This window comes from Acomys russatus, chromosome X (assembly GCF_903995435.1).
Source record: "Acomys russatus chromosome X, mAcoRus1.1, whole genome shotgun sequence".
NCBI classification, from domain to species: Eukaryota; Metazoa; Chordata; class Mammalia; order Rodentia; family Muridae; genus Acomys; species Acomys russatus.
Window position 1 is genome coordinate 3,826,484 of NC_067169.1, and position 13,517 is coordinate 3,840,000.

Here is a 13,517-nt window from a genome sequence, read left to right on the forward strand (position 1 = left end):
CAGCCAGTGAGGGAGAAGGACAGCTCTCCTCTTTTCATGACCTCAAGGTCAACATTCCAGGGTACAGAAGGCAGTGAGGGTTGTGGGGGGAGGCATCTCTCCCTTGAGCACACCACTATACAGCAGACAAATGGTGAGAGCTCACACCTTAACAGTAAACAGGAAACAGAGAGCTAAATTGAAATGGTATGAGTCTTATGAAACCTCAAAGCTGGCCCCTGGTGACATACTTCCTTCAGCAAGACCACACCTCCCTCCCCAAATAACCACCAGCTGAAGACCACATATTAAAATGCTTGAGACTTAGGGGAGACATCTTATTCAAAATATCACCCTAATATACTGTAACCTAATGAAATGCTTTATCATTTGGGGAATAAGAATCTGTGTGTGGGTTAAGTACAGATGCATTTTCTCCCAACCTGTAGATACTCAATGCTATTTGTACTTCTTTCACAAAGGCATTAAATTGATCAATATTTGGGAAATATATTTTAAGACTAAAAAAGAATGTAATCCTTATAATTCTTACATCATCAGGATATATGTCTATTTCAGAGAAAAGAATATTAAAATGTTGCAGGTCCCATTTCCATGGTAAAGTAGCCTGACTCTCAAATTTTCGTTTAAAGGAAATGTCTGTCTGGTCCATTTCAGGCATTGTAGGGAATTTTAGCTTCATGAAACCCATAGACTTTAATTGACATCTTTCAGGTCTGAAAATTCATGAGTTAATCAAGTGAGGAGGATGCTGGAGTAGCTCCTCTGTACTAGTTACTTTGAACAGCACATCATGATTATCATTCCAAAAAGCCCTGAAATAACATTTTGCTTCTTTGTGGGGCTGGGAGATAAATACCCTTTATCATCTTTTTTTCCTCATGGAATCCATTTTAGCTTCACTAATATGCATTAAGAAATTTCTAAAAGATGGGAAATGTCAGCAAGGGTGAAATTAATTGGGTGGCCATCCCTGAAGGTACATATTTAGGGATTGGGTCTCAGAATTGTCACTTCATCAGTTTGCTTAAAAAATAGAGGATTTGCTTTACTGCTTGGCTTGAGTCAAAAGTAATTTATTTCCCACAGGATCCTCTTATTTGACAGAAATGATTCTACACCAGCTTCCTTATTAACTCACTCTCATTCTACTGTAACAAAAGATGTCTGGGTTCTTTTCTCTAACTCTTAAAAAAAACTTTGCAAAACCCACATTAAACATCTATACAGATTATAAGCTTGGCCCAATTTTTATTTGTAAAAGAATTATGTATATAACACTGAATGTGAGGTAATATTATCTGCAGGTATTGGTAAGAAAGTATCATATATTCACTGTTTTTTAAATTTCATATTCCCTAAACTACTTTTAAGAGTTGATTAATAAAATACGAAAATTTATCCTGATTTATATGTATTTTTACATGGTAAAAGGAAATCAGACTATCAGCGTGTTTCTTTAAGATCATTGCATTTTTGGTATCACATTATTTTTAACTATACCTCTGTCCTATATATTTTGAGATTTGAAGTTTGTATTAGACTTCTCTCTTCCACATTATTTATTACTTTCTTCCACAAATACAGACTACAGGAGCACCCACAGATGTAGTAGAGGAATCTAAGGTATCTGACTGGTATTTTTGTTTATTAACATAGATGTATATTTAACAATAGATTTAATAATCTTCTGCCCAGAACACACCATTTGGACAATGGTATTAACTTATTAATCATCCTAGCGATAAGTGCTGCAAACTGGAATACCTTCAAGTCTCCACCAATTAAAAAATGGCCAACTTTGACAAGTGTGAACAATTAAAAAAATTAGTGTTTATAGCCTTGACTTTAAGGAATTCTAACTTAATAATTTTTAAAGCTCCATCATATTAGCACATAAAACTGTTTTCTGGGAAAATGAAGCCTGTTAGGTAGGACTTAATCTGCAGAGTCAACTTTTCCACATTCTACTTATTTGTTGTTGCGTAAAAAACCATCCTCCAAAATGGTGATCAAAGCAAGGATAATCATTCGACTTTTATATATTCTGCTTCTCGGGGTGGTCACTAGGCTTAGTTCTGAGGTTATTGCTCATGGCCCTTCATGAAGTTTCAGTAAGATAGTGACTGGGCTCCCTCTCTTATAGTGGTGCACTTACTACTAATTGACACATTTCCTACTCATTGGTGCTGATTTGCTAGAACACCTATGCATGGCCCCTCTGTATGTGGAACTTCTTAACAGAGTGTTGGTTGACTAAGAAAGTTGAATAGCAGATTTAGAGAGAGAGGGGAGGGAAGAAAGGGGAGAGGCTGTTCTTTTGTGCATCAGTGTATTGCCCTTGGAAGTCACTAAGTGTCAATTTTTACAATATATTACTCATTTTATTTTTTTGTGAGACAATCTCATTTATTTCAGCCTGATGCCAAACTTGATATGTAGCTGATGATTGTCCCCTGGCCTCTACCTTCTGAGTGCTAGGATTATAAGTGTATGCCAGCATGACCAGTCTCTACAAGGTTAGGGATGGAATCCAGTGTTTCCTGCATGCTAGACAAGCATTCTACCAGCTCTTTCCCAACTCCATTTCATCTTTTTCTTTAGCAGAGAGTCAGAAAGATTAGTCCATAATAAAGAGGAAAGGAACGTATGTTCCATATCTTAGTGGGAGAAGAGTAAACTATTTTGTAAACAGATATTCAAAGTTTTCATCAAAGAATAGTAAAACTAAATATGTAACAAACTTGGATATAATAAAGGAGATGTACAAAATATTTCACAGATGGATTAGCATTGTTCCTAAACAAATAGAAGAAACAAAAGCATCAACAACTGATAGGACCTGCTGATGCAGATACTTAACATCACCTCTCAGGACAATTAAGGCTCCAAATGGACCCAAGGAATAAATAGCAACTATAAGGGTTGGATAGGGTATGAATGAGAAGGTCATGAATATGAGGTAGAATATTTTATCAACTCTTGCTAACACTTTAGAAGTCTCTTTGAAATGACCCTCAGCCAGTGGTTGTTTATCTATTTGGATTTTGTGCCTTTGTCTATCAGTAGTTAGGAACATGTCACTGTATAGTTCTCATTCTAATGGTTTAAAAGCTTACTTTTTCATGAACAGGCAGAGAGTGAGAAATGATGGGAAGAGAAGGGACAGTCTGTAGGAACACGCATTATTGCAATAATTACACATATACAATTATGGTTGAGTTCATTTCCTATGGTTGCAGACCTGAGGTTCTGACTTCTTTGAATATTGGCCTCTTCATCTAAGAGTCAGTACCAGAGTGTGAATTCATTCTCACCCTTCCAATCTGCCTGACTTCACATCTTCAAGTATCTCTTCTGACCTCCATTCTTCTGTTGCATCTATTTGATTCTAGCTAAAAAAGGGTGGCTGCTCTTAAGGACTCATGTGATTAGATGAGTCTACCTGAATAATCCGGGATAAGCTCCCTATTTTCAGATCCTTAACCTTAATTACATCTGCAGAGTTCTTTTTTTTTCTGTGTAATGGCAGAATCTCAAGGATTGGGGTGTGACAATAATTCTAGTCACTATAGAGAGTTGGGGTCAACAAAGATACTCTCTCCTCTACTTGTTTCCTCAACAAAGAAGGCCAGCCAGTAGCTTTTTTTTTTTTTTGATAAACAACAGTGTCTAATTGAACCATTTATCAATTGATTTGTCAAAAGACAAGGCACTCTCTTGAGTTCGTAACTGATTCTAGAGTAATGCAAAGCCTAATAGAATCATTTTGAAATCTGAAAGGCCAGACTTTGTATAAGTGTGTGATGCTTCTAAATTTCATTGTTCTCATCTCTAGATGGGCTAATGATAAAGTACATAGAACAGAGCAAACTGCTTAGTGACTGCTATCTAATAATCACGATGACAGGATGACATAGTCATAGGCTTTTCCACAAGTAAGGAGAAGGTATGACTGGACCAATAAAAATCAAGAGTTAGGTTCCTGTCAGTTTTACATTAGCCTGATATACATTAATTTATTACTTTGACATAGAATTTTTAAAAAGGGATTTATACAACTTTTTTTCGTCCTGAGCCTCATGAATACTAAGTACGTGTTGTACCACTAAACACTCAATAATATACAAGTTTATGTTTTAGCAATTTAGCTTAGCAATTGTCTGCATTTTATCATAAAGACAGTGACTGGGCTAGCTATGTACCGCTTGGTGCCTATTTTACATAGCCAATGAACCAAGAGTGATTTTTAGAGATGAACATTTGAAATTGGTCTGATGATGATAAGCCATAAATTGAACCACAGTCAATCAAAAAATAATATCCCACCTCAAAAGAATTCTGTCATTTTCATGAATAAAAATTGTACTTATTATATTTGAATTTCATCAATCATTATTTGTAGAAAGTTTGGCCTCTCATATCTGTATACAGTGTTGATTCTTCATCTGGAAAGCCTGAAATGTTTACACTCTACTTTTTTACAGAAAAAAGGTGCTACATTCTGATCTAAGTAACCTATGTATTTAATATAAGGGTATAGACTATTCATAGCTATAAGGAATCCTAACATCTCCTAATACAACACCTTTACTGTAATTTGTTATTGTTATTACTATCATCCTCATTATTATTATTATACGTGTGTATGTGTGTGTGTGTTTGTGTGTGATGTTATGTACAGGTATGGATTCTATGATGCCATGCAGAAGTGGATTTTCTCCTTTTAATATGGTCTCTAAGGGATTTGACTCAGGTCATCAGGATTGCAGGGCAAACATTTTATCTGCTGAGCCATGCTGTCAGTCTATTACCTTCACTTTACAGCTGAAACCAAACCCCAGAAAGATTGGTGACTGATCCAACCAAACTCAGCAGGTTAGAGAGATAGTTCAGGCATTTGCAACTGAAATCACTTTTCACTGGAGTGGGCAGGCAGGATGGTGGTATAATATTCACTTACCTTTAAATGAACTTCTGTGTTATTACCAACCTAAAATGATTTCATAGACAGATAAGGAGTGATATAGGCTAGAAAGGTAGGTGGGTCATCTGAACAGAACCTGGCAAACATCAGCTTGCTGCTGTGTTTCCATCTTCAGATGGAGCACCTCTGATTGTAGGACCTCTCATTAAAGTTTTCCAGATGCACTCATGTTGATTTTTCATTTGCTTATTGTTGTTGTTGTTAAGGAAAAGCCAGACATGCTAATATTCTTTTTAAAAAGTTATGTTTATTTCTTATTGTATGTGCATAGGTGTTTGCCTGGGTATATATATGTGTGCATTATAGATTCCTTGGAACTGGAGTCACAAATGGTTGTTAATTAGCACATGAGTGCTGGGCATTGAGCCTATGTCCTTTGGAAGAGCAGCCAGTATGTTTAACCTTTGAGCCATATCTCCAGCCATACTAATATAGTCTTCAAAAACTGTGCTCACTTTCTGATAAGATTGTTCATTCAACAGATTAGGGGCCCTAAATGAGGCAATAATTTCCCCCATGCCAATATCTGCGTTATTTTATGGTTCCTGTTTTCCTATCTTGATAATGATGGCTACCCCATGGCATTTGTCTCTCCTTCTGCAGGTGGTTTACAAATCCAACAACAGTCAATGCCTTTTACAGTGCATCCACCAACCAGATACGTGAGTACCAGATTATTGATGGGGATTGTATTGATCCTGTAGTTTACTTTTAGTAGGTTGGCCATCTTCTCAATATTCTTCCAATCATTCAACATCTTTCCATCTCCCAGAGTATTTTTTTTTTCAATTTATTCAGTGTTTCCAATGTAAAGGATTTTCACTTCTTTTTTTCTCTTCCTTTTAAATTATATTTCCTTTTTACCTATGTATTTATATTATTATACATACATATATATATATATATATATATATATATATATAAAATAAAATACCTACAACAAGAAGAACCATGAAACAAACAGGAATTATATAAATGTTACATTCATAGTGATGTGGCTATTTGTATTTGGCAGCCTTGAAGAAAACATCTTTCTTATCTTGGTGAGTCTAAAATTCTAACACAGATTTCATGATTGGTTCTTATTGGGAGAAAGGGAGTTGAATCTGTACTTTCCCTAAGGATACATGACACTTCTCAGGTAGAGAGTGTGGGGATCTGGGCTCCCTGGACAGAGAAGAAGAAGCCTCCCCAACAAAGGGAGTCCTTCATTTACACTGAGCTTAGGACTTTCCAGTCATGGTGGATGGAAGGCGATCTTAGCAGCAGGGAGTTTCCTGACCCTTTTTGGTTCTCCCCTATGTCTCCATGATGACATACCCTTAGGGTTCAGTCCTGGTGCCTGTTCTGTTCATCCCTGTTCTGCATCTTTGTTTTTTCCTCTAGTGAGAGCATCTAATCTTGTGCTTTCAATAGCATTTCTACATTGGTGGACAGAGGATAGACTTTATAAGATCCACCATCCTTGCTCTTATGTCCACTGTCTCCTAACTGGATGATAAGGAGAGCCTCCTCACTGACCTTCTGCTTCTGGTTTGTTCTGGACTGTTCTTTTTTGTGTTATATCATATCACCCCTGTTTTCAAATCCTTTTATCAATATCTCATCTTACTAAGCTTAAGGATTGCAATGACCTAGAAGCTTGCTTTTTTTTTCTTGGTAAAGTCTCATGTATCCCAGGCTAGTTTCAAACTACCTCTGTAGGTGAGGATTGACCTTGAACTTTTGATGATTCTGCCTTCATTTCCTAAGTTCTGAGATTACATGTGTATATACCATCACAGAAGGTGTGTGAGGTGCTAGGGCTGCAACTCAAGGCCTAATGCATTCTAGGCAAACATTCTGACAACTGAGCTACATACCTAGCCCCAGTGCTTGCCATTTCTCTGCCTTTCCTTGCTCCACCCCCATCTCTTTCTCTGCCCAGCCACACTGGCTTCCTTTCTGTCCCTAAAAACACAGGGGTCACATACACTCAGGGCATTGACATTTGTTTTTTCCCTAGAAATGTCCTCAAGTTTTCTGCATGGTTCATGGCTCCATTTACTTTAATAGTGACTCAAAGATCTCTTCGCAGTGAAGCATCAGTCCTATTGCAAGGCAAGTCAATCTGTTGTCCAAATTGGACTGGACCTTATAGAACTCTGTGGCCAAAATGCAGTTGGAGGATTGCCTTTACTACAAGAGTTGCCCTCCTATTGCTACTGTTCGAAATGTTACTCTTCAGGACTCATCTTGAGAGTAATGAACAAAAGGAAAGCAAGCAGATGGTGCTAATTTTTGATTTCTACATTAACTAATATAACCAAAGAAGTTGTTAAATATTTTGAGTGTCACTTCTTAGTATGTAAATATTCATTATGCTGAAAGTGTTGTTGTTTTCTTAAGATCCAAAGTTCCATGTTGAGAACCAAGCTGCATATGCTACACAGAGACTTTGAGACTTTGATTTGAGATCTCTATTATAATTAAAATTTATAGTATTTATCTAAATGCATTATATATAAAATTTCTGTTGAGCAATAGAATACTGATTAAATCAGTCATTCTATTGGTTTTACTAACATTTTTTACTTATGTGTGTAGGAGGATGGGTATGCCATTGAATATGTATGGCAGTGAAAAGACAAGTTTTAGGGGTCAGTTCCTTCTTTCTACCATGTGGATTGTGGGGATTGAACTCACGTTAGGAGGCTTGACAGCAAGTGTCATTATCTACTGAGCCAGTACCAACCTAAGTTGTTTATTTTAATAGAACATTTTAAATGGAGAACTTTGTATTACACAGGCAGGTGTCCCCAGATGACTTTGTGGTAAAGTTTGTATACTCACCATAGGAGAGGAAAAGAGGTAAAGGCTTCATATATATTAATTTATTCATATTACGTCTCAGTTATCCCATTCTTTGTATCCTCCCATTCCTCCCTCCCTCCCGTTTCCCCTTACTCCTCTCCCCTATGACTGTGTATGAGGGGAAACTCCTCCCCCTGTATATGCTCATAGGGTATCAAGTCTCGTCTTGGTAACCTGCTATCCTTCCTCTGAGTGCCACTAGGCCTCCCCATCCAGGGTACGTGGTCAAATATGGGGCACCAGAGTTCCTGTGAAAGTTAGTCCCTGCTCTCCACTCAACTGAGGAGAATGTCCTGTCCATTGGATAGATCTGGGTAGGGGTTAGAAGTTTACTACATGTATTGTCCTTGGCTGGTGCCATAGTTTAAGCAGGACCCCTGGGCCCAGATCCACCCATCATAGTGTTCTTCTTGTAGATTTCTAGGACCCTTTGGATCCTTCTTTTTATCCCATACTTCTCTCACTTAGAGTCCTAATAGGATGTCCTCCCCTCTGTCTCACTTTCCTGGTAAGTGAAGACTTTCTTGGGACATGCTGCTTGGGCTAGTGTCCAGATATAAGTGAGTATATACCATTTGACTCTTTCTGCTTCTGGGTGAACTCACTCATTATGATCATTTCTAGTTCAATCCATTTGTCCACAATTTTTGGGAATTCCTTGTTTTTAATAACTGAGTAGTGTTCCATAGTGTAAATGTACCACTGGAATAGGGCTTCCTCAAGACCCAACTATTCCACTCCTTGGAATATACCTAGAAGATGCTCCAGCATACAACAAGAACATTTGCTCAACCATGTTCATAGCAGCCTTATTCATAATAGCCAGAATATGGAGATAAAGGCTTCTTATGAGGCTTATTCATCCAATAATTTTTCTGATTCTTCTGGTGCTTCAGGTTATATTGCCAAAGGTGTTTTGTGGTGCCCTACTTTTTATTCTTAACAGACAAGGGACATTCAAGCAAAATTCGTTCTTCTGAGGCTCATGCTTTCACTTCGAAGTGATCTCTATACCTGTTGGGTGGGGTTCTGGTCTCTTGATAAGGTTGTGAGAGCAGAAGCACAGGTGCCATGGGAGTGTCTTAGAGGGGAACAAACTGGGCCATCCTGATCAGGAAGACTTCAGAAAAAAGTGAGGTGAGCCTAAAGGATGAGTGGCTGTTCATCTGACCAAGCAGCTCTAGAGGAATCCTGAAGTTTATTCTGCAAATCCTGTGAGAAATGTCCTAGTATCTAAAAAAAATGTTGTTCAGCTTCCTTTGTCAGAGCTGTATTTCTACTTATGTAGATAGTGCTATTTTTCTGTCTCTCTGTCTCTGTTTCTCTCTATCTCTCTGTCCCTGTTTCTCTGTCTCTCTCTTTCCCCCTCTTCCCTCCCACCTTCTTCACTTCCTCATAGCTACAAGGGTCAAACTTTCTTGAGAATCCAAAACAATGTCCAAATACTAATTTTTCTGCTTGGCCAAGTAGAAATAAGAAGCAGCTGAAGCCAGCCGAAGGGAAAATATCCTCAGAGTAAAATGACTCTAACCATGGCTGGGATCTTTCATGTTTCATCTCCATTTGGGGTCAGCTTGCTGGGAGGGTCAGACACCCCCAAATGTGTCTTTTATCTTTGTGGTTGCTATATTATTACTGAACTTGAGGTTTCACAGCTTGTGCCCTAAGCCAGGTTCAGCCACTGGTCCACAATAAGTCTAATAAAAGAGCCAAATTACGAATGATAAGTAGAAAAAATTATTTAATATGGCAACATTGGGAAGAGGACAATGAGGTCAAGGAACTTCCTCGAAGTCGGTCTTTGGGATTCTGAAGTGACATTCAAGTTTTATAGGACATTTTTTATTATACAATATTTGGTATGTGTAAAAGAATTGATATAGTTTGCTGGCCTATGTTAAGTTAGAAAGCATCTAGGAGGATGGAAAACCAACATGTGCCAATTAAAGCATGATTCAATGAAGAGCTGAAACCTCACCAGTGTCATGTGAGCTGCCAGCCTGTTTCCCCATCCTGTTCTCTCCATCAGCACAGATGTAAACAACATACTGATTTTTTGAGTTATCTTTTTTGGGAGATCTCACTATATAACTGACTGGCTTGGTACTTGTTATTAGACCATGCTGGCCTAGAACTCATAGAGATTTTTCCTCCCCCTCTCAAGTATTGGGATAAAAGCATGCACCAATTGTGATGGATTATGTTTATCTTCTAAAAACTAAAATGTTAATAGTTTATCATACTAAGTTTTATCATACTAAGAATCATCAGAAATTGTGGTCTTTCAATCAACATACCATTATTTAAAAAAATTTGTTTCATGTATACGGGTTTTTTGATTACGTGTGTATCTGTGCCCTATGTGCTTGACTGGCACCAGCAGAAGCCAGTAAAGGGTACCAAATCCCCCAGTATTATAGTTACAGTAGTTATGAGCTGCCATTTGAAAGCTGGGAATGTAACCTAGCTCCTCTAGAAGAGCAGCCAGTGTTCTTAACCACTGAGCCATCTCTCCAGCCCCATTATTTTTAAGGCATATGTATGTAGCATGTGACAACACATTTTAAATTTTTTTATTTTAATTTTATTAGTTTATTCAGATTACAACTCAATTGTTATCCCATCACTTGTATTCTCCCATTCCTCCCTCTCTCCTGCTTTCACCCTATTCCCCTCCACTAGGTCTATGAGGAGGGGGATCTCCTCCCCCACTATATGGTCATAGGCTATCAAGTCTCATCTTGGTAGTCTGCTTATTCTTTCTTTGAGTGCCACCAGATCTCCCCACCAAGGGGAGGTGGTCAAATATGGAGCACCAGAGCTCATGTCAAAGTCAGTTCCCACTCTCCACATAACTGTGGAGAATGTCCTGTCCATTGGGTAGATCAGAGTACAGGCTCGATGTTTACTACTTGTATTGTCCTTGGTTAGTGCCATAATTTGAGCTGAGCCCCCTGGGCCCCAATCCATCAAGATGCTCTTCTTGTATGTTTCTAGGACCCTTTGTGTCCTTCTATTTCCCCATCTATATTTCTCTTACCTGGAGTCTCAGTAGGATGTCCTTACATCTATTCCAATCTCCTGGTAAGTGAAGACTTTCGTGGGACATGCCTTTTGGGCTAGTGCCCAATTGTGAATATATACCATATGAGTCTTTCTGCTTCTGGGTTAACTCACTCAGTATGATCATTTCTAGTCCCATCCATTGTGACAACACATTTTTATTCTTTTCATTTCACTATACATTGCTGGATAGTATTAAATTGTCTGGCCATAGACCCAGATTATCTGTTCTGCTCTTCTCTAGCACACTGTCTATTTCTCATCCTTGGAGATGCTCACTCCTAGGAGTGGCCCTTCTCTGAATAATCTTGTGCATTGTGTTCTTAAGTCAGTCAGGGTGATATTCCTCAGGGTGGAGCTCCTTGTGGGGAGAGTATGCAAGTTCTCTACCAGTTATCACCAGATGCTTTTAAAAGTCGTGTTCTAAATTCCAACAGTGTTTCTTCTGTTCTTCACTTTCATCAACTCTTGGTATTTACAGACTTAATTGTCACCAGTCTAGTGAGTGTAATAGGTCAGCTCTTATGCAAGAAAAGGGTGATGAGATTGTCTCTTCACTGGTGTTTCCATTTCTTTCAAATGTCACTAAAGGCTTACTGCTCCTTGGGGGAATTAAGTGTGTCTATTAATAGTTCTGTCTTCAGGGTTTCCCACTCTGCTAAGCCTTCCTCTTGTCTGGGAAGGAGTGACCCTATCAGAACTTTTCTGGAGAAGTAGCCATTTCAGGGTAATCCAATGGGTTTTAGAAAGCTCATGGGCAGAGGGGTTTTAAAATGAACAATTTGAAGCAGTGTTTTAATTAAGAGATCCAAGCTGTTTCTAGTTTCCTAATGACCAGTGCTTGCTCTCATTGTAAATTACATTACTAGGCAAGATGACAAGGAATCCTTTGGGTGACTTTCCCCCCTTCTTTCATTTCTGATTTTCTGGATTACAAATTAAGACAGGTGGAATTTCTTCTTACATATTTCTCCACTGGGTTTCCTGGGACACCCCCATGCCCTCCCAATCACCTCCTCTGTGCTTCACTAGAGAAGTGAAAAATTGAAGTGATTTTCTAAAATGAACATCTTTATTGATTAGGGGCTAATTCTGACAGCATGTGGCCATCTGTTTAATTGCGTTCCACATCTACGATGTAACTATACTTAGTAACATGATTTATGAGAATTTCCTTCATGTCTCATTATCATTTTCTGATTTATGCCACTTAGTCTGCTGCTACATGCAGTAAAGACTTAAGTAGAAAACAGGAAAACCTATAGACTTGTTAATCTTTCCCAATCCTTGCTTTGGTGCAGAGCACTGAGGTTGGGGCCATCTTTTGAGGTTCAGTTATTTTTGCAGAGTGGACAACGCTTATTTTCTGCCCTTGTCAAGGTGAGTATCCATGTCTTCAGACACAGAGTTTAGTGGGGAGTTTTAGGGATTTAAATCTGTTATATTGGGCATTGTAGTAAAGAGCTGTCACCAATCTTAATTACATTTAAATTGGTAGTTCAGTTAAAGAGGAGAGCAAGGAACTGAGATCATTAGCACCTAACATTCGCTTTCCTAACTTTGTGACAAGTGCAAAACTTATCATCTCACGTTTCAGTGGGAGAGCTTGAGTGCTGTGGGTATAACTATGTGGCAGGATTGAGTTAGTCTTTTTGGCCCTTACTGTCCTCTTTGCTGCAAGATGGACAGCCCATAGAGTGTTCGAGAAGCGTTTCAGAGCATAGATTTGTAAACTATCAACACATGGCCAACGTCAAAACTTGTATTTCTCTAACTAGTATGTCAGGCTACCCTTGGATAGACCATAATGTTTACCAACAGAATAGGTTAATATATTGTGCCTTAGTTGTGTAGCTGGATGTTACTCATACAACAATGAAGAAGAAAATGCTATGATGGGTGCTATATGTTTGCCACTGACATAATGCTGAATGAAAGAAGCCAGGCACAAAAAGAAATACTATTTTATCTCACGTGTGCACAAATCATGAGCAGGAAAATTCATCTGTATGATAGGAGTTAAAATAGTAGCAATCTTTATTGAGGGTATTGACTAAGAAAGTACAAAAAATGTTCTCTGTCTTAATCTTGTGCCTTAAGCTTGTGCCTTGGCTGGACTATCAATATGGCTCGGGGTCAAGGTGCTTACCTAGCATATGTGAGGCTCTGAGTTCCAGTAACAGCACCGCACACAAAATGTTTTGCCTTTACTCTGTATAAATAATGCCTTAACGTGAGTAGCAATGTCTTTCCCTTTCCTCCATAAAGATATTGGGAATAGCATATAGTAGGCATAGATCTCTTGGCCTTCTAGTGGGTTGCCTAAGGCCAAATCTTCAGAGGTACAAATCAGGAAAATATTTTCTGTGAATTACCAGAACACAAATGTTTTCAAATTTGTCACACACCCTCAACTTCTGAACTCTGCCACTGTAGCTACAGATAATCTATAAGCCAAATGAGCATGGCTGGGCTTAAATCAAACTTTACTTAGAGGACATAAGGCTAGATCAACTCATGGGCCATCATTGTGGTAAAGCCTATGTATTAGAGGATTGGCTCGTGGGAGCTACCAAGGCAAATCTAACTCAGTCTATGGTTCTTTGACTCTAGT

At 38.4% G+C, this 13,517-nt stretch overlaps 1 protein-coding gene across 1 annotated transcript in view; it reads left to right on the forward strand.

The window, feature by feature from the left end:
- The window catches only part of Phex (phosphate regulating endopeptidase X-linked), a 208,194-nt gene that overhangs the window by 153,069 nt on the left and 41,608 nt on the right, over window positions 1–13,517 (forward strand). The window contains exon 15 of the mRNA XM_051142004.1: window positions 5,591–5,649. Within this exon, the coding sequence (XP_050997961.1) occupies window positions 5,591–5,649 (59 nt within the window). The remainder of the gene's footprint in view (window positions 1–5,590; window positions 5,650–13,517) is intronic.